At 42.5% G+C, this 22,403-nt stretch overlaps 1 protein-coding gene across 1 annotated transcript in view; it reads left to right on the forward strand.

Annotated features, from left to right (window-relative positions):
* Positions 1–797: 797 nt before the first annotated feature.
* LOC311197061 (cytosolic phospholipase A2 epsilon-like) overlaps positions 798–22,403 on the forward strand; it is a gene marked incomplete at both ends in the record, with an annotated part of 33,642 nt that continues 12,036 nt past the window's right edge. The window contains 8 exons of the mRNA XM_084270752.1: positions 798–824; positions 2,519–2,591; positions 16,027–16,163; positions 18,915–19,046; positions 20,121–20,161; positions 20,516–20,558; positions 21,241–21,304; positions 22,220–22,383. Of these exons, the coding sequence (XP_084126878.1) occupies positions 798–824; positions 2,519–2,591; positions 16,027–16,163; positions 18,915–19,046; positions 20,121–20,161; positions 20,516–20,558; positions 21,241–21,304; positions 22,220–22,383 (681 nt within the window). The remainder of the gene's footprint in view (positions 825–2,518; positions 2,592–16,026; positions 16,164–18,914; positions 19,047–20,120; positions 20,162–20,515; positions 20,559–21,240; positions 21,305–22,219; positions 22,384–22,403) is intronic.

Raw genomic sequence — 22,403 nt, forward strand, 5'->3', positions numbered from 1 at the left:
ATGAAGGCTCGAAGTCTTCATCAGGTTGAACTTTTCACCTCCTTCCCCTGGCACATGCGTAGTTGTGATTGTTCCAGATGGGCACAATTATAATTGGGATGTTTCCTTCTTATCTATCCCAGGCACTACCTTCCTTGGGATGCTTCCTCCTTATCAGTCCTGTGTCCACTTTAAATCTCAAGAACACTAATCACTCAAGACTAACTAGGAGTTGTTCAAGTGAGACATTGTTTATGCAGGGTTACCTCTGACATAACCACTGTGGCACTTCACACCATCCTGTTAGTAAGCCCCCCCCCTTAACAAGCATCTTGTTAGCAAGCACCCTTTAACCCTTTGCAAACATTTTGTTAGCAAGCATCCTTTAACCCTTTGCAAGCATCTTGTTAGAAAGCCCAGTATCAGAGTGCTGTAAAGTTCTTCTTTCCTCCAACTTACATGTAGCTGCTGTCACCTTCTCTGATTTGGGTGTTGCTTAGGCTGCCAGGTCATAGGTATCCATGCATAAGTGCTGCGCGTTATCGCTCCCTTATCTTAATTGCTAATAGCTCTTAGTACCTGGGCACAGTCTTTACCCAACACACACCTCTGGTGGTTAGCTATCAAATCAACCCCTCCCCTTCTCTCTTCATACTTTCCCTTTCAGACAATGAGGAAGGTGGGGCATGGAAAAGCCACTGGCTTCTCAGCAGACGACTCCTTAAAGTTTGCAGAGATACTTCGTGAGTCACTGCTAGCTGTTGCCTCTTAACAGTGAAGTGTCATCGGTAACTGACTTGTATGCAGCTGGGAGCACAATGGGATCGTACTGGAGTGCTCAGGAGGTAAGAGTGCAAAATTTCATGACCGTAATTCATTAGAAGCTGAAGATGATGTGAAGTGGATTTGTGACTGGGATTCTAATGACTGGAAAAGGGCTTATGAGCTGTTTGTCCAAATTTACGTATGTATTTGCTTATTTATGTCAGGATGACTGACAGCTTTGCTCATATTGGCTGCCCTGTGGAGGCACGTTTGGTAATGGAGGGAAGTTCAGCCATGGTGGGTGATCTGTGTGGAGGCTAGGAAGCAGTCTGAGGTGTGGATTCAGCTAAATTCCTGTGGATTTTGGCTGAATCTGTGGTTTGATCTAAGTGTTGTGTGCGTTGCTCTCTGTTGCAGCGTACCATTTGCCAGCAATGAGTACATTCACCCACTGTGCCCGGGTAGCTGTGCTAGCAGCCGCCTGGTAGTAGTGTATATGGGAAGGTATTTGACTAAACCCAAGGACTAACCGTGGCTACAAAGATGGTCCTAGTTTGATATTTGTGCATGACTGGCACCCAAGAAAATCTTTATCTACCTTTGTCCGTAATTTCTTAAAAAAAAAAAAAGAAAGAAATTAATTATTACTGTTTTGTGGAAGGGAAGCCCTAAAACTGCCTGTTGGGCTCCAGGCATACTCTGTCCTTTTCTTAGCTCTGAATTTCATCTGCTGTTTGACTGAGCTTCCTAACTGGGAAAAGAGGAGTGACATAACCCCCCCCCCAAAGGGATTTACTGGAGTAATTTGCCAGCAGAGAATGGGAGGAGTAGGTGATGACTTCCAGTGAAGCTAAATTTTTAGGTGCTAAAACCTGCAACAATGAATAGTTTGTTTGGGTTGTGTCTAGCTTTTTGCGTTTCCTTCTGTGCTTGATGTTTCAGCTAATGATCCTTTTTGCAAATGCCCAGCTCTGGTTTGGGTGGGGAAGTTTTTTTAACACCTCCTTCTAAACTGTCTTCCTAGGTTCTGCTGCATTTGTACTGCTGGTGCCTTATTCACTAAACAGTCTCACTTTCCTCTGGGATCATGATGCTTTTGGACATAGCTAAAGCATTGAAATCTATAGCTTTGTGATCATATGTTTTACCAGGGCTTATTTCTATTTCTTAGCAGCTCTTTGTATTCCTTTATTCTCCTCTTCCTGAGAGCAATATCTGAACCCTTCGCAACCTTTCACATTTTTGCTCTTCACAGTTTCTGGGAAAAGTTCCTGAAAAATATTTTAAATGGAAAGGTGGAATTTTTATAAACCAAATTATCTAAAGAAAAGATCTGCTTTCCATGTGAATTTTCGACCCTTTGAGCAAATGAAACTTACTAATTCTCTGTCCACAGCTGTTTAATGGAGGTGCTTCTCATGCATGTTCTCTCATCGCACTCTTACTTCTCCAGCTTAATTGCTGATAAAGATTTCTTTAAAATGCCCTGGCATGCAATGCAAGTGTTAATTTAATTTTAAGCCATTTTACTATGTTAGCCATTTCACTGTTACTTATTTCATCAGTGACACATACACACATCCCTTTTCCTGCCTCTCTGTTTTTGCCTCTGTGTAGACACTGGTTTAAATTCCAAAGCAGTGCAAGGAGTTAATCTCCTGGGCTTGCTGCGTGGCTTTGAAAATTGCAACATGCGCTAATGGGAGGGTGTATTTCATGAAAGAGAAACATTTTCATATTCCTGCTGGTAACAGCTTTGCCATTTTTTCTGCAGAGTGAAGAATGCCCGTGCTGTTGGCTCTCTGTGAAAATCCTAAGAATGAGAAACCTGCGAAAGGCAGATCTGTGTGAGTATGTCTGTCTCTCTGTCTTTCCTTCAGGTTCCCAGTAGTTCTGTTCTGTCCATCTGCGCACGAGTTGTCACCATGGTTTCAAATGTTGATGCATATTTGAATTTGGGCTGTCCTTAGAATATGGTTTTGTATAAACAATATTATTTCAGTTTACAGAAATTGCTATTATTGGAAACACCAAAGGTATGTTGTGGTGAACTGTGCCAGTATCTTAAGTGCTAACAAGCTTCAGAGCCAGTTTTGCTGAACAAATTCAGCTCCTTAATTCTCAGCCACTGTTTTTAATGAGCTGAGACTCAGGCTGCACCTCTGCACCTCGACAAAAATGCCAGTGCTGACAGCCTGTGAGGCCATGTGGGAGTTCTGGTATCATCTGCTGTACCTGCCTGTTTTTTGCAGATGTCATATAGGCACCTCTGAATTGCTCTTTGCTGGAAAAAAAAAAACAACCCCAAAAGAAAAAAACACATTCTACATCTTACTGTCAAACATTTTTCCAGCAAATGTTTACTGAAATGTACTTGAAACACCAGGCTTCCACGGCAAAAGGAGTACCATTGAGGGGTTTCTGGGGACTTGGTGGAATGGGTGGAGATGGAAGCAAAGAGGGGAAGAAAAAATCTCATCATTTACACAGGTGGAAGAAAGAAAACTGAAGGTCAACTCAAATATCTGTCATAGAGAGAAAGAACAGGGCAGGAACACAGTGGGAAAGACATGAAATATGAACCTTTGCATATTAATTAAGACAAAGTGAACTCAGTAAAAGTATTTGCCTCCATGGAGATTACTGTTCAATTATTTTTTCCTCCTCTCCTCCTCCCCTTCTCCTCTCTTCTCTGCTGTTGAGCCTAGTGCAGGAATGTTGCTTTTTCTTGAAAAACAGCATGTTTTCAAAGAAGAAAAGGAAGATTCAGTTCCCTTTATATCTTTTTAATCTCAGCTAAACTGTTTTCTTCCATAAATTATGCCAGTCCAAAGGAATGCTTAAGTTGCCCTGACAGCCAATAGCATCAAGAAAACCACCCACAGAGTTGATAACCAAGTATCTGCCTCTGGCCTTAAAATCTGGGATGTTTCTTTCTTCCTTTCTCAGCATTATGTTCCTAAATGGCAGCTTTTATGTTCTTAGGGATGAAAGAACTTCCAGCTTAACTTAGCTACTTAGCTTTTATTAGTCTTTATCCTGTATCTTGATTTTTGAGCAGATGCCTGGCTCCCTATTGCAGGTATGAAGCTGTATGACTGGAGATTTGCTTCCAAAGCCAGATGTGGAGGAAGGTCTTTGCCAGCAAGAGCCAGAAAAAGAAGTGCTAGGTGCCAGGGCCTGAGAAGAGCAGCCTTGTTCATTCTGCATCCCAGTTACCTTTCTTTACCATGCAACAGAGCAATACATTTTATTTTCCTTCTGAGAATCAGAGGCAAGTTACCTGTGGCACAGCAGAGCTTTCATCTGCACCATACCAGTACGCTCTCTGAGAGCACTTGATTTTATCAGTACCACATACACACATGGCAAAACATGAGACTGTGTTTAAAAAAGCATTGAAATAAATTAGAATCATAGAATCATAGAATGACATGGGTTGGAAGGGACCTCAAGGATCATAGAGCTCCCACCCCCTGCCACAGACAGGGCCAGCAACCTCCAGGCCTGGAGCTACACAAGGTTGCCCAGGGCCCCATCCAACCTGGTCTTGAATGCCTCTGGGGCCGGGGCACCCACCACCTCTCTGGGCAGCCTGTTCCAGCCCCTCACCACTCTTTCTGTAAAAAACTTCCCCCTAATATCTAATCTAAACTTTCCTTCCTTTAGTTTTAATCCATTTCCCCTTGTCCTGCCATTGTCTATCCTTTTAAAAAGATGAATCCCCTCCTGCTTATGTCATATAATATAGGATTTGGGGAGTTTTTATTAAAGGATAGCTCTGGTGATCATTTCATTTATACTTGTGATCTCCTGACCCTTTGTGTCAGATAAAAGGTTGTATTTGTACATGGTGTGAGCTTAATAACAAGAATTAAATTACAAACGTGTGTTGAAAGCTGATAGGAATAAGGCTTACTCATGAATTGGGATTTGCTCCTACCTTATGTAGGTTATCAGGCAACTACAATCTGAAGAGTACAAACCATTCCTAAGACACAGTTGTTGTACTTTCTGGGCATGTTTGAGTTTGGCTAAATTTTCCCTGCCAAAATTTGTAAGGATCATGAGAAGTTGTAAGTTTTCATCTGGATCAACAGTCTGTCCCCAGAACTGGCTATAGTAGATGTTTTTGGGCAGGACAAACACCAAAACCTTTCTCCTGCCCCACTCTCCCACAAGATTTGTACTTCATGATGCCAGTGACTTGGAGATCTGGCTTCTGAGTCAAAAGTAGTCTTTGCCAGCATTTAATCACCATACCCAAAATGCTTGGCACTTTGAAACCACTATATTTTACTTTGGTGTCTTTCAGCTCATTTGTCATTGGACAGGAACCCAGATGCTCTTTCTCAGTGCCACAGGAAAACAGCAGGCCCAGTTTCAGGATGTTGTTCTTTGGGAAGGTCTATATACTTATATTGCTAATGAAATACTTATGGACATTTCTTTTTTTCATCTTCCTTGCATGAGCAGCAGAAATGCCTACTTGAGAAAAGCTACTCATTTTCAGGCTGGCCTGAAAAGGCCTTTTCTGCAAATGGGGGTTGGACCCAATGACCTTTTGAGGTCCCTTCCAACCCCTATGATTCCATGATTCCATGAAATTAGGTAGGGCTAGCACAAGAAGAACACAAAGAAAACTCACTCCTTGTATTTGTCAGGAAACCAGCGGAAAATTGGCCATTAAGAGCTGCATGGCTGCAGCCATCTCTTGCTTTAAAGCTGTGAAAGCTTTGTGGCTGTCACACACCTTCATAAACGCACCCACCACTTCTGCAAAATCTGGATTCACTGCCCAGAAGGGGTTATTTCTCTGCAGCTGTGTCAGATGGTATGTAGAGGTTTTGGAGAGAAGCTTTTAATTGCCCATAGTCAGAATGTTGATCATCCAACCAGGAAGGTATCTTTCCAGGACAAATACCATTTTTCTGTGAATGCAGCAAGAGACCTCTAGTCTTCTCTTAAACATACATAAAGTCACTGCATCCACAACAATCTTTGTCTGGCCTCTGGTTTCCATGTTACAAAAATCTTTGCTGCAATCTCATTGCCTCATCGTTGTAGTAGCATAAATCAGTTTTGCCTTCACTGCTGAAAGGCCTTGAATTTGTTCTTCCATCCAGCAGATGGTAGAACACTACTTTCCCTGTCAGCTGACGTAGCAGAGATTGACTTTCAGAAGGCTTCACACATACAGGAAGGGATTAGTGGTTGCAGATCTTAAAGTGCGACCAGATCTTAAAGCACCTTCCTCCAAGCCCACCCTTCTTAGCAGACTTCACTCTAGTCATGATTTCACGTCCTTCTTCTCCCCCATTGTAGCACAGGGAGAGACAGGGACTGGGAAAATGGGGGCTTCAGTCAGTTCCTTGCAAGTTGGTTTCCTTCTTGGCCAGGGGAACATTCACTCGGCACACACTTTCCCTGCTGCTCTGTGGGGCCCACCCATGCGAGACAGTCCTTCACAAACTTCTCCAATGTGAGTGCTCTCCCACAGGGCTTTATCTCTTCACCAGCTGCCCTGGCATAGGTCACTGCTATGGTGGGCAGTAATAAATCCCAATGTCTCTCAGTCCCAATCCTCCACAGGGTCACCAGCCTCCCCCAGCAAACCTGTTCCAGCACAAATCTCTCTCCTGCTCATGTCTCTTGTCTCTCTCCATGGGTTGCAAGTGCTGGCAGGGGCTTGCTCCAATGTGGGTCACAGCATCTCCTGTATGTCTTCACCTGCTCCATCGTGGGGCCTCTCCATAGGCTGCAGGTGGGGGTCTCTGCCTTTCCCATGGGCTGCGGGGGGGACACCTGCTCCACCATGGGTTTCTCCAGGGGCTGCAGGGGCATCTTCCTGCCTGGCACCTGGGGTGCTTCCTCATCCCCTCCCCAGCCTTGGTGTCTGCACAGCTCCTTACATCTTTTCACTCCCTTCTCTGGTGGCAAAATGCAGCTGCTTGTGATTTTTTTTTTTTTTTCTCCTGTATGTGATTCCCTGAGGCGCTGTGACCATCACCAATCAGCTCAGCCTTGGTCAGCAGCAACCCTGGCCTTGAATGGGCCAATGTTTACTTTCTGGGGCCTGCAGAGAGCTTCTGGCCGCTTTTTGCAGCGGCCATCTTTGCAGTCCCCCTTCTCTAACAGCACCCAGCTGCACAAAACTGTGACATAGGTCTTATCTTCAGCATGGCTGCCCAGACCTGCCTCACTGTGCAGGGTCCCATCGGTGCACAGATGGCCCTCACTGTTCCCAGAGGCTGCCACTTCAGTCACAGCAGGGAACAGGCTGCTTTGCGTGGCTGGCAAATCTGGCTTCATGTAGCACATTTCTTGGTGTCAGGGTTCAATGGTCTTCCAGGAGGGAGATTAAATATCTTCTACACTGCAAACTGACAGCTGCGGGAGAGAAACCTGTTTGTTCCATGGGCTAGGAGTGAAACATAAAGTAACATTTTCTATGTACATGTATTTCACAGAAATATTCTCTTTAGGACCACAAAAAGGAAAAAAAGGTCTGTAAAAATACTGGCTCGCCTTACTTTATATTTAGTCAAGTCCAAGACTCCAGAAAACTTGTCCTGGAATGACCTACACCTATTTTTTTTCTCTTTAATATGACAAACAAATCTCAATCAGTGTTCTCATTAGAATAAAAAGCCTTAGGCTTCTCTTAAACTACATTATTAAATCTGGCTCTTGTTAAATCTGGGCTTTGTTGCTATGTAGTTTTATAGCAAACTCCCTGCTCTACAAAGCCCATTGATTTTACAAGTTGGAAGGCCATATTAATAACATCCGTTCTTGTATTGCCTAAATGCTGTGTAACGCTATCAGCAGCCTCAAAGCAGCCCAGGACAAATGCTTGGCAATAGGCATCTGCACAGGGACAGAGAAATAGCAACATGGATAGCTGCCAAACTGCAACAAGGCCTGTAAACAAGGGTTTCCTCACTGGTAAGAGACTGAAACAAACAGGTATAAAAGCAACTGTTAATCACCAGAAGCTCCTCCCTGTGATGTCATATCCTGAGGCGGGGCTTTCCTTACTGTTACTGAAACCTGATTAGATCAAGAGCTTAGTTGCATAACTACTAAAGTACCTGTCAAAATGGAGCCCTGGTCTTGATAGATGTTTCTAATAACAGTCATAATCACAGTTAGTGGTATGAATAACGAATTAATAGATAATCTCAATGAATATGATGTGAATCAACTTCACAGTTGCCGTAGACAATAACCTCTTCTCCTTTCCATTCAGTCTTCTGTTTGGTTTGATCTGCTTGTGTTACCCACCTGCTTCCATGCTTTCTCAGTTCATTGCAACCATCAAAATGTATATAAAAGCCTAGTTGCCTACAGTTGCCCCATTTTGTGTTCTCTAGCCTAAGAACGTATTTCAAGGGGTATTTTTACCTTTCTCAAGTCTTTAGTGTATTGTATACATCATAGTTGTACATTTAATTGTATGCAGTTGTATTGTATTTCATACCTGGCAAGAAGTATGGGGACAAAAAGCCTGTGGCATGCCTTCATAGTACATTAAGAAGCCACTAAAAAGGACACCACTATATATAAATGAGATCATTAACAGGTTATTTGTTTAAGGATCTTGGTCAGGGTGGTACCTCCTTACATCTGTGGAAATAGTTACATCTCAACTTCTAGATATCAATGGTTTGTATGTAGACACTTATGGATCTTCTGTCAGCTATGCCAATTTCTGTGTGCAAAAGCAGAAAGCTATTCTGGTGGTTAAAGGTATTATGAGTGACATTCCTTCATGGCTTCCTCCATTCTAATGGTATAACCTTGGAAGAAAGTGGGTTTCCTCATAACCTTAGTTCCTCATCTCTGAAGCATGGAATGCAGCAAGGGCCTCAGGAGAATGAACTTGCTACTGGCTGAAGGACTGGTAAAAGGCATAAATGATCTTACATAAATGTTAGGCTCTTCTCTCTCTCAAAGGCAAAGGTAAGAGCAGCTATCATACCCTAAAACCATTCCAGCATGTGTGGTATTTTAGCTGGTATTTAAAGACTTTTGTGATGATACTACATGTTCCTAGTATTATCCTCTTGGTTATAGAGGAGGATTCTAGTTAATAAGCGATTGAAACAGGTTTAAAAATGTTTTATAATTTTTTTTAAATGTCAAAATCTGTTTAAAACACGTTTCAAAAGGGTGGAGATGGTGGAAAGGAACAAGAGAGAAGCTTGGGTAGAGAACAGAGGCTGATGGCAGCAATGTAGAACCTTTTGGGTCTTTGAGAGGACTCAGGTCCATCCAGTGATTCATGATTCCTCTTCTGCCATTTGGCTTGCAGAGTTGAAAAGCAGTGGCAGACTTTGCTCAGGAAGTGACTTTCTCATTTGCATTTGGAAAATTCCAGCCAGCCTGGATAGATGTTTCTGCTAGAGTTGAGACACATTTTATGAAGTGCTGTGCTAATAAAGAACACAGCACAAGACTAGCATGGAACTTCTTTCAAATGTATGTCAGAAACTTCAGCAGTTGTCAACAGAGAAGTGGTGGATGCCCCATCCCTGGAGGTGTTCAAGGCCAGGTTGGATGGGGCCCTGGGCAACCTTGTGTAGATCCAGGTCTGAAGGTTGGTGTCCCTGCTTGTGGCAGGGGGTTGGAACCCTGTGATCCTTGGGGTCCCTTCCAATCCAGACCATTCTGTGATATGATTCTATGATTCTATGTGCTTTGTTTTCTGAATGGGCTTTCTATATTTAAAAACTTCTTTGGGCTGAATTGTGTAAGACCTACTTACCACTTATGAAGCTAAGGTGAACATTGCCTTTTCCCATGTCTCTCACATCTTAAAAATTATTGGGTTTTAGTGGTTGGATCATCCTTGATAAGGACCTTCTTTTGCTTTCTATCCTGCTTAGTATTGCACAATAATGTATTGAGTTTAAGACTAAACTGTGCTTTGCTTGATACTGACCAGTAATGCCAAATTATCAACAGATCCCTGTTTACAGGACTATTAGTGGTTATGTGGGATGTTTAAAGAAATTAATTGAGAATATGAAGATGGATACAGACATTTACTTATTGCAGGCTTACTTCAGTATATTGAGGTATTCCTTTGAGGATAAGAATGTACAAGTTCTCATCTTTAGTTTTTTGGGGGGTGGGGTGGTGGTTGTTGGTTTTGTGGGTTTGTTTTGGTTTTTTGGGGGGTTTGTGTGTGATAAAAACATGTACATGCATCTTTGTCTGTTGTTTCCCAAAAGATTTTCTTACACAGTGTTGAACCTACAGAATCTGTTCTAGTTTTATGCTGGTTGTTCTGGTTTCATCCAGACAGCAGCATCTGCAGTTCATCCAGTTCATTAAGCAGTGTGACTGATACCTGAATCAATGATTCATTCACTCCTGTACCCTCCTAGCACAGACCTGTTTTGTTTTATGCATCTGTCCTCTCTTAGTGCTGTTTCACATACATCTGGATGAGCGCTGCTGAGATGAGCTGCACACTAAAAGCACAATGTGGTAAGGCCTGTGTTATGCCTTGGGCCCTGCTGAGGTCTATTCTGAAGACTCAGAGTGGTACCATGGAAAGCCTTGCCCACAGGCGAGATTGATGGAGCTTGAGGACCTTTATCACTGATGGTCTGTGTAGAGAGGAGCTTCAGGCAGCCTTTTTTCTAAACTGATGACATTGATTACCTTGTAGATAAGAACCAAAAACACAGATGTGATTTGCTATTATGTGGGAGGCCAATGTAAAGTAGAGAGGCTGGATTTAACATGACAGTCTGCATTGCTGAAAACACATGTGAGAGTGTCCATGTGAGACTATGGCTTCTCTCCTGGGCACTTTGTGTGACCATATCCTCAGCAGGAGCCAATAAAGTAGGGCTGCCGTAGTAGTCAGCAAAGGTTAAAAGAAAGATCACTCACAAATGGTGGTGCTGGTGCTTGCATCATATTCTACTAATACATTGGCAGTCTTTTTGAATGTCTGCCTGGCAAAGGTGTTCATCTCTTCCTAATTGTTCAGGACCAGTATTGTTTACCCTTTAAAGAGTTCCCTTTCAGTTCAAGAATGAAAACTAGACAAAAGGGGTCTTGAGTATAGATGTTCCTTGTTAGATATATCTATTCTTAATGCTTTCCTTCATTCTTACTGACAGGAAAGTTGGTGTAGATCAGTTGTGAGTGCTGCAGAACTCCAGACGGAGTATGATCTCATTTAATTTGACTGTGTAGCTAGGATAAATTGTAGTCTCATGATAAAACACAGTCTGGAGGCTGTGTGTTTAGCTGTGACTGACTTTGATGTGAAAGAAACTGATGGTGGCGTCTTTGTAGAAATGTCCTATAAAATGCAAAGACTTGACTGCCAAAAGTAAAGTGCCTGTTGGCAATCCATCCAAGTCATAGCATTTATATCAGGATGAACTGTTGCTGCAATGTAAGCTTTTAATCCAGGTGGAATGAACTCTGTCTTTTACAAATAAACCCAAACAATCAAACTCTAATCTTCACACATGTGCTATGCCCTATAGGTCCAAAAAAAGCAGTGACTGACACTTACGGACTCTGGGCTGGTCTAAGGAACACAAAGACCTATTTACATTGTGGTTTAAACATTCTAACTTCCAGTGAGTTGTCCTAGTGTGTTATGCAATACTCCTTCACCTTCATATTGGCTGCTGGAAACCAACCTGTGAGGGAATGAGGTGACTTAATGCACCCTGATTTTGTTAGTTATAACAATGTGCCCTATTATTTCCATGCTGTCTCCTTAGGCAGAGCTCTTCCATATTCACCGTAAAAAATAACCCCCTAAGAACTTCCCCAGATTGATGGGAACCTCATGCCAGTCGGCTGACCTTGTCCTCACTATCGTATTGAGCTACAACTTTTTGGTAGCTTCCCATTCAGTATTAAATTTTACTCAAAATAAGATGGGCATCTAGGAATGTGTCCCCTCCATAAAGCTGATTTACTCGGTAGCAAAGGTTTTGTTTCAAAACTCTGGGTCTCAGTTGAAAAATTCAAGTTAGAATTACTGCTGCAGTGCACTGCTGGTGCTGTAGCTTAGTCTGAGCTCCTGCACGAGATAACATCTCCCATGATGTATTGATCCTGCTTTTTCAGGAAAATCCTGGAGGGAGAATACAAGGAAAAGTACCTTAAGTACCTGTTTTTATAAAGTGTGTCAGAGGCACCTCTGAGCATCAAAATAATGATGCTGAAAGCAAATGATATGTTGGTTGTTGCTAAACATTAAAGGCATTTTTGTTTATCTTCCTTTGAGTGAATAACATTCTTGGGAGCACTAACTGAAGAAAGAAAATCCATGAATGTGGGTTTGTTGGTTCATCTGCTGCAGGTATTGATTTTGTTCCTGCTCCCATTTTCTTTGAAATCTGAGGCACCTCTGTGTACTGCTCACAGCCTGTGTCCAAGGGCTGTCACATGCTGTTTCCCCCCTCATAAGGGTTTCTTGAGATGCCCAGCAGTCCTAACTACCTGCAGTGTCTGCATCAACAGTGACAATGTCTGGCCAAGACCTAATTTTTAGCTAGCTTATTTCAAGTGGAAATGAAAGAACTTTGTTAAAAAAAACATTTCCCGGTGATAGATGTGTGATTGCACCATGTATCACTGCAAGAGAGTCTAAGGTGGAACAAAGGAAGTCTGACGTCCTAATAATACCTCTTGGCCAGAAATATGTGGCATTTTTGTTCCTACTGGCTGACACTCTCAGAGTTGGAACAGTGAAATAGTAGCAATGTTTGTGAAAAGTTGAAAAACAGATGTACTTGTGGAAATACATGATTTCTAGTTCCATCTTGCCAAAAGAAAGTATATATACATATATATATCTGCACCTCTGTTAGCATGTATAAATCTTCCATGAACAGCTTCACATCCACAAAATGCCACTTAGGCAATATAATTTAACCCCTGTTGCTTCATGGAGGAGTTGGGATGCATGGGAGAAACTGTCTCTAGGCATCTGTGCATAATGTTGTGTCGCTTTTTCTGTTGTTTCCTTTAGATGATTATTTTGGGATGGTACACAGAGGCTCTAAGTATGGATTTAGGCCTGGTTACTTGGACTCTGTATGTGTTTGGAAAGGAAAGGTGGCAGCTTTTCCAGTGAACTTTTACAGTCTTACTTCATATGTATCAAAGGAGGAGGTTTGCAGTTGTTTTGGAGACAGCGCCCAGATATCTGGGAATTGATCTCTTGGGCTGGTGTACAGTATAAGGATGTCCTATCACTTCCTTCCCTGATAGTCAAGGCGGGCAGGGAGACCGGTTAGTTGGTTTCCATGCAATATAATTGGCATGATTATCCTGTTTATTGCCTTCTAGCATAAACAGGGGTGTCAGGTGACAGCAATTCCATATGACATCTTGAGAGTTCACCTGGGCTGGTCCTCTTCTGAAGCAGGATCAAGTTTATCTTGTCTGTCCCGCTTGGATATGTATCTGGGTACCAATACTCTTTGAAATGAGTTACCTTAGATAATTTATAAAATCTCTCTTGCTAGAGCTAAATCTCTTGGAGCTGGAGCAGTTTTCCTAATATTTGTCTTTAGTTATTTCCTTCTGGCCAGTCACACAGAGCCATGGATCATTGTCCTCTTTTTATCAGTCACTTGGACACCACAGAACTGACTATTACCATGTTATTTGACAGTCTTTGTTGTTCTCATTGAATTAGCAAATTCAGTCCTTTCAGCTCTTTCTCATATGCCAGGCTAAGTCAATCCTCTTCAGTCTGGATGTGTTTCATTTTAGCAGAGGATAACAGTTAAATCCTTTTACAGCAGCGAGTGGAAGAGAGCTGCGGCATGGAAGACACTGAGCATCCACTTGTTCCTGTCCAGGGCTGAAGGTGTATGCGAAGAGGTCTCAGTGCTACATCTCATCACCTGCACTCACGTTTAACATTGTGTATTTGGGATCTGGTCCAAAACTTACCAAAATTTACCTCTGTTGTTTATAGAAGTTATCAGTCAACTCCTGGAACATTATAGTTCTGGAGCATAATTTGTTATTCTTCATGTAGTGTCCTGGCTGTAATTGCTTGTTTTCAGATTCAAACATCTTTGTTTCCATCTGCATTGTTGTCTTGGGCTATGCTGAGGCTGAGGCCTTGCCAGTTGCAAAACAGAGCTGGTGTTGCATGTAGTTCATCAAGTTGTGGGACTCTGTTTTTTGCTCTTAGTAAGGGTGAACAGCTTTGCTAAAGACTGGTGTAACTTCTCAAGTTGCCTATAGGTTCATTGTTTTCAAGGAGGATACAAGATCACAAGTCACAAGTTTAGACCTTCTTTGCTATTCTGAAAATACTGCATGCCTGCCTTCTAGACCAGTATGCACAACACAGATATATTGCAGACCATGAATGAAGTTCTTTAAAAACCCCATGTATCGGTAGGTCATAAGTGACAGATACAGTTGCTGAAGCAACAGACATTCTCACTGCTACCTGCTTATCTGGCACCATCTAAGGAAGTGACTGTGCAAAGTTAGTATCTTTTTCTAATGTTAAATATCAGTGGAAGAATTGTACAAGATATTGTGGGTGAGAGCTCTAAAGAAATAATTTTATCACCTCCTTTACCGAGAAATTGTTATCTATAGGTACATTGCAAACACTGTATTTTTAAATTGCTGTAAGTCTGAAAATATCCTAATATTACTTACAAGAACTGTAGACATCATCATTTGCAATATTAATGTAATTTCTTCCCAGCATTAAGGGCAAAACTATCAAATGCATGCTGAAAAACTGGAAGATGTTTCATGTTCAGACAGCATCAGAAGACCTGAAAGATAAATCATATATAACCTGATTGCACAAATTGCTTTAAGCAACACCTATTCATTGCCACATGGGTTACACCACGAGCCTAAAGAAAGTGTGGAATGAGAACAAGAGGCCGGTAGAGAAAGAATAGTGTGATTATTGATAAGGCACTCTCTTCTTGTGGGACATGTGGAAATATTAATAACAGCAGGTATTTTTCGTACAGTACTTTTAATCATAGGATGTCAAAGCAGATTACAAAAGAGGAAAGGATCATTATCACTGTTTTGTTGATGGGGAAATGCAGATAGAGAAGCGAGATAAATTTAAATGGCAGCACTTGCCTGGAGTGACTTAGCAGCCTGGAGCAGACCTAGGACCAGAGCCAACATGTCATGAGATAATTTGCAGCAGGTTACCCACTCGGTTTCGCTGCCTCTCAGCATGTATCCCACAGAGACAAACTGTCTACTGTTGCACTGAAATCTAATGTGTTACTCTGAGTACAAACCAAGCTCTTAGAGCTAGAGACAGCTGTAGTTGCTCAGCAGACAAAAAAATGTCTGTTGTCAAAAATAAGTGCAAACAGTGTACAGGACTGAAGGACAGCAAATTTGCTCCAAGTGGGAGGGCTGCAAAGGGTGAACAATGGTGTAAAGGGCGTGAGTCTCACAGTCCTTAATGTGTTTTCAGGGTTTCAGTCTATTACCACAGGTTTGTGAGACATCAAGTCTTTTATGCACTTAGGAGCAGATGCCCAGCACTGTTCCCTGCTAAAAACCCATCATCATCTTAGCAGTGTCAGAGAGCACCCAAACCAGCAAGCACTCGCATCAGGTTAGCATGCAACGTTCATCGCTGTTTTTGAGTATTTGTTGGTAGTGAAGGAATGTGCTTGTGTAGTGGTTTAGAGGGCTCATTACATGGACTGTGGGGGAGAGGGGGGCAGACAGCAGGCCAGAGGGAAAAGATGCTTCAAACTCAGACCCTCTTCTGTTCTCTTCTCAAGAGCAAAGGACAAAGTTAGACCCTTGATTAAAGACTAAAAGAGTTAACTAAGTATTTTACCCTTTAAAATGTTAACCTTTTTTTTTCTCCATCACAGAAATCTATTGATTTGCAACAAATGTCAGAGATGCCAATAATGGGTTTCTGTTAAGCAAACTAGCTCTGTGTATTGTTTTTCTTACCAGTTGTCTTACTGCAGTAGCAGCTTTGAAGCTCCATTAATGACCGGAGCTCCTACCTGCAGGAGGGAACAAATACAGGCACTACTGAATAAGGACCTGTAGGAAAAGTATCTCCTTTTTTTGCAGCTTGCTGTCTGTACAGTGCTATGAGTCTATACTAGAAGGCTATGCTTTAAGATGTTTATAATAATTTCTTATTTACAATATATCTGGGGGGGGGGGGGGGGGGGGGGTGGTTGGGCTTGATGATCTCTTGAGGTCTCTTCCAACCCCTACAATTCTGTGATTCTGTGATCTTTTCAAATACAGTTAGTCAAACCGATTGCTACGTAAGTCTGTCCTTGCCCACTGCTTCCCCTGAGACTGTGCGGACCAAAACAGTCAAGAACTGCAAAGATCCAGTGTGGAATGAAACATTTGGCTTCAGGATCCAGAGCCAAGTAAAAGTAAGATGCATTGTTTTTCTTTTGGCATAGAGATCTCATTGTGTGATTGTTGTGTAGGGTACCATAAAAATAAATACATGGGAAGGACTAAGAGGGTATGGTTCAGGGGATATGGAGTAGCATACAGTAGCAAAACTTTTATTTTATGATATATAAAAGTATGCCAATATGTTTCACAACTATTAATATAATGCCCTATCACTTTTCACTTTTTCTTCTTTTTTTTCTTTAAAATCACTGCTTTTTCAAGAGTAAAGGTGAGAATTTCAGCATATAGGATGTGTACGAACTTTGTATTGGAAGCATCACAGTACTGTACATTTTTACTATTCCTTTGGAATGACCCACAGTAGAAAACATCTCAAAACAGCAATTAAAATTTGCAAAAGACCAGGTGAGCTGGCAAAAGGTGAGGGACAGACATTGCAGCATGGGAATGAACGCCCACTGATCTGCAAGTCTTGTACCAGAATGCTTGCTCCTTGCAACAGTTCGTGGCTGGCAGATGTTTCCAAACTGCAATACCATGCATAACAGGTGGGAAAAAGCCCTGTTCACTGCTTGAACTAGTCCTTCTTTAAGTACTATTTATGAAGACCTTGCACTTGCTTTGCAGTAAGTTTGCAGCAGGAGACAAGATACGTGGCATTAGTTCCAATAATTTTCAGTTTGTGGCAAAGGCAGCCTGGCAGTGCCTGTGGCTTCAGTGTGGGCTGCACAAAATGTGTCCTGGCAAATTTTAGGACAACCAAAGGGCTCTGGCATGTCTATTGTTGCTGCCCTGCTGCTGTCTGGGCTCAACAGACTAAGTTAAGGCAGGTTTCTCTGCATACCCTGCAATTGCTCTGCTCGTTACTCTCTGAGCAGAAACAGAGGCTGCTGGCCTGGTTATTTTCTTCTCGCCTGTCCTGTTTATCACTGAGGTATTCATCTTCCTAAATCATGAGAGCCAGAGCTCGGTGAAATCACGTGAAACACTGTCACCAGGGAAGAGAAAAACCTTTGTGGATACATCAGTCTGGTTCCCATCAGGAACAGAGGTGTTTACTGAAAGGCATCTGTTTTGGTTGACATCTGACAAAGCACAGTGGGTGAGGAAGGGCTTCCTGGGCTGCTGTGGCACCAGGAGGGACACTTCCCAGAGCCGGTGGCGTGCAGAACCGCTGAGGGCTGCCCTGCTCAGCACCTGACTCCCAGCAATGCTGCCCGCATGTTCTCTGCAGTGGAGGCAGACAGTCATCTGCCCAGAGAGTCCCAGCTGCTTCCCACACAGCATCCCAGCAGCGTGGCCAGTCATGTCCCTTAACCAGCCAGCACCCTGAGTGTGCAACTCCTGGCTAGTAACCGAGCGGCTTCAAGTCAGTCGGTCACTAAGAAAATGTCAGCCACCTTAGCTAGATAAGGACAGTCTGTTGCAGTAGCACAGCCAGGAAAACTGACCTGCTCCTCACAGCTACAAGCTACAGCTTTCAAGCATATCCTCTCTGTCGCCTTCCGTAGTGCTTTACTTGGCCGGTAAACCAAGCTGCTGTGGCTGCTTCTCTCTGCCTCTTGTCAGTGTGTTTATCTTAGCAAGTGTGTTGGGCGGGAACCCACCAGTGACCCTGCCAGCCCCAAAGGGAATCGGTTTTTGTCTGAAGCACATTAGGTACATGGCTTTAAAGGGCAGCAGCCTTTCTGTCTTCTGACAGGTCACTACAGCTTGCCAGCTCTCACTTGCTGGTCTCTTATAGAATTAAGAGATGCCAAAATTGAATCCTGTGATTCATTATGAACTTTTAAGGCAAGGAAGCTCTTCTTTGTGCATGTGTGCATGAATTAGACCACATGCCTATCTGTGTTGTTAATAAGCATCGAACCTCTAAGCAAGTTTCAGTTAAATCTGCTGGGTAAGTAAGAATCTTGGAGACAAGAGGTCCCTGTGGTTTACATGAGAACGAGCTTCTGAATATATGGAGAGAGGCCAGGATTGTTTCCCCACTGAGAAAATGGCTGTTAATTCACTCAGCCGACTGGGAAGCATCTCTGTGCATTGATAGCCCATGGGCAGCTACCAGCCAGGCACAGAGGGGCTCTTACGCCTCCTGCCCATCCAAACAGGGGGGTGACACAGGAGGGAGAGGAGGAGATTTGCACAGTGGGAGGCAGGAAGAGGAGACTGAGAGGTGTAGGATATAATACCGTGGAATTAGGCACTTGTTCTGCTGCTTTCTGTGCATTTTGTCACCAATTTAACAAGAACATACTAGTTTCTAGGGATTCCAGGGTAATTATTTCCATGTGATCTTTTCAATACTTCACAGAATATAATTATGGAACCGTGTAGTAGTTATATGGTGCTTCCTTAATATATTTTTAATTGCTGCTTATATCCAAGGATTTTGAAATATTTTTTTTTACCAATAGTGATAAAGCCCTGACCACTAGATGTTTTCCTACAATTCAGGGAAAAGGGGTGACCTAAAACCAGATTAGAGGTCAAACATGTTTTTCAATATGGGAGGTACATATTCAGTGATTCTACTAGCCTTGGTCATGTAAATTACTCTGCAGAGAAAAATTACCTGCAAACTCTACTACATTAGGTTGAGAATATCTTTCTTCAGCCCTGTGTGGATGAAAAGGTTGTGCATGCTCTCTCAATTCTTCCCATCCTTTCTCTGTCTTCCTTTAGCATGCTGAGCACATCATCTTGTGCTTCCTTAAGGTCTCAAAATAGAGGTGTTCCTAATCCTGTACCTTTGTTCACAGAACATTCTGGAGCTGAAAGTCTATGATGAAAATTCATTGACTAAAGATGACCTCCTCTTCACTGTGCTCTTCGATGTTGCTAAAATCCAGCTTGGAGAAACTGTTCAATTGACTTTTCAGCTAAATCCAAAGGTGAGGGATAAAACTGCCTTGACCACAAGAAGGAAATAAAGTTGTAAATTAAATATATATATAAATTAACTTATATTATATAATATAAATTAACTTACTGTAAAGCAAATGTAGGTGGGAAAGTTTATTTCTGTTGTTTTGCATTTCATGTATCCTGTAAAATGACTTCCAAACCTTGTTCAGCAAAGTGGACAAGGTTTACCCCCCTACCTTGGACATAATGCTGAAGTTTTTACTAGCAGGGCTTTTCTGACACCAGAGATCCTTTTCTTTTTCCTCTTTCTTGAGTCTGTTGCTCAAATAGGTTTTGTTTCAGATAAAAGACTTCACCACCATTCTTTGTTATGATTTCTTTTTCTGGGACCAGCGCTTGTGAGTTTGGGCACACTCTAGCACAGATATCTGAGTATTCACTAAAAAAATTGATACCTTGCTCTGTAATTCTTTTGTATGTACTTGAATATAACACAAAGGTCCATGTTGAAGTGCTAAAACCTATTCAGGGCAGATTATCATAACCACCTCATTCCTCCAGTGTGCCTGACTGTATATATGATGACCTCAACATGGGATCTGGATGTCAGTTTAGATACTTTCAGATATGCTGTTTCACTGACTCTTTTTTTTTTTTTTATAGGGTATGTATTGACATTCAGGTCTATGGTGCTGTCAGCAGGCAGCATATACTAACTTGTCTGATGGCTGTCCATGGACAGTACCATAGTCCATCAGAAGAACTGAGAATGCTTTCTGCTATCCAACAGGATCAATCTTCTCATAACATTACCCAGGAAAAAAAACAAGATTTCAGACCATTGTAAGGCAACAGTTAGAGCAGGCTTGGGACTAGAGATTGCCTGTGCGAACAATTTACTTTGCCTCACCACCAAATGGCCAAGAGCAGTCAGTCCAGGGACTGACGGTTAATGAAGGAGGGAGATTATTTTCCAAAATCATTCTAACTTAATTGCTTTCACTCACCTGAAACTCAAGAACCAGAACGACCAGTGACAACATTAGCTAGTGAGAAAGAAAAATGAATCCAAATGCCTATAAGGAATTATTCTTTTACAGACACAAGAGATGCTGGAGGTTGAGTTTGCATCAGAAAGCATGTGAGTAAAACCCATACACACCTGAAGAACTGTACTTTGCAAGAACAAGCAGTGAAATACATTCCAGCATTTAGTATAATGCAGTTTAAAATTCTCAGTATCACAGCAACAGCTGGGGTTTATCAAGTTAGTTGCATATTGGCTAAAACACCGTGTTCCTTATCTACCAGAGATCGTCCTGGATTCTAATTTATCTCATTATTTGCTGTAAGAGGGAGAAGAATAAGAATTGCAGCCACTGCACTTACTAATACTGTTGTTTACCATTAAAAATAAGGACAGGCACATTTAAGGATATATTTAGGTTCTATTAGTTCTGAAGACAAGTTTGTTTTTTTTTTTCCTCTCTTTCAGTCCAGTCCCTCCAGAAAAGCTTGTCACGAATGGTGTATTAGTGGTAATTTGAAACTATTTCTCTTCTATGGTGCCCCAACACCTCCCTGCAGGCAGGGCTGAAGGGGAGGGAGACGGGGGGTCAGACACTGGCTGCCATCTGGTTGTGCAGCTCCCTGTGGCTGGATTAGGAAAGATTGACAACAGTCACTGGGGATAGCCAGAGACCTGTCCACCACCAACAGCTGGTAACAAGTGTCTTGGCAAAGCTCCTTCACTGACTAACTGCCTCTGTGTTGCCCTCCCCCTCCTGGGAATCCTGCTTTCCCCACCTCCATGGGATGATAAGGAAGTTGCTTTTCTGACTGCCCCAAACTTACTATTTAGAGGAAGTAGCCACGTGGCTGTCCAGCTTCACCAAAGCAGGGCCTTGAGGACAGCTCTGGGATTTGGCTGACCCGTTTGTCTAGCCTTGGATGGCCTCAGCACATTCCCGTCCCCTCTCTTGATATTTCTCCTCCCTTCCCAGCCATGGATGGGCTACAGCACCACAGCCATTTCCCTTTCAGCTGAAACCTGGCGCATCTTCAGAGTGCCAAGGCCTTTCTCTTATCAGCCCAACAAACACAGGGTGGCAGTTTTACTGACACCAGGGACCCAGGTGACCAGAGATAGGTAGCAGTGAAGTGTCTCAGATATGACTTGTTTTGAATACTTAATTCTCTCATCGTTCATCCTTGCTGAAGTCTCGCGAAATTTCCTGCTTGAAAGTGCTGGTGGACAATGGATGGATGAAGAAAGAACCCTCAGGTTAGACTTTAAATTAGAAAAAAAAAAATCTTATTTACAATAAACTGAAAATTTCTCATTTTCTTATCTGGTAATTTTTCTACTCTGTTCTTACAATTAGAGGGCAGGAATTGAATGTTTAGGAGATCATAGGTGTAACTGGTATAGTGTGCCTATGCTAACTAACTATAAAAACTGGACTTTGAAATTAGAGTAAATGATTACAGTGATATTAGTGCTGTAAAATAGAAATAAATATATATTTCTATCTCAATAATTTACATTTTGCCCAATTTGCCTGTATGTCTGTGGTTTTAAAACAGCTGTTGCTGTTTTATAAGCAGTTTTTTGTTTTGTTTTGTTCTTTCTTCCTGTAGTGTTCCTGGCTGGATACACAGAGTCTTGGAGCTTTTAAACATCGTTGAATGTTTTGTGTATTGTAGAATCACCGACTGGTTCAGACTGGAAGGGACCTCAAAGATCACCCAGTCTGAACCTCTTGCCATTTGCAGGGACACTCTTGGCCAACCCAGGTTGCCCAAAGCCCCATCCAACCTGGCCTTGAACACTGCCAGGGAGGGGGCAGCCACAGCTCCTCTGGGCAGCCTGTGCCAGGGCCTCACCATCCTCACCATGAAGAATTTTTCCCTAATATCTAATCTAAATCTGTTCTCAGTTTTAAAACCTTTACCCCTTGTCCTCTCACTGCACTCCCTGATAAACAGCTTTCCTGTAGGCCCCCTCCTGTAGGACTACAACTCTCTCAGCCTGCCTTCACAGAAGAGGTGTTCCACCCCTCTGATCATCTTTGTGGCCTCCTCTGGAATTGCTCCCACAGCTCCATGTCCTCCTTATGTTGGGGGCCCCAGAGCTAGACACAGTTGTCACATTAAAAGTACAACTTCTCTTACGCTTTTTCTTCTTTTCCTTTTTTAGAAAAAGACTTCTTATTTTCAGTGAAGGGATCCTACGAAGGAAGTCAGACCCTGTCGCTGGGCTCTTCCTGGAGACCGATGGAGCCCCTGGACTTCCATTACATTAAGTACAGCCTGTCAGAGCTGCATGTGGCTCTAGCTGAGAAGAACCCTCCCTTCTCCTTGGTATGTGATTGTTAGCTTGA

The sequence above is a fragment of the Gallinula chloropus genome (assembly GCF_964237585.1).
Source record: "Gallinula chloropus genome assembly, chromosome: 14".
Classification (NCBI taxonomy): Eukaryota; Metazoa; Chordata; class Aves; order Gruiformes; family Rallidae; genus Gallinula; species Gallinula chloropus.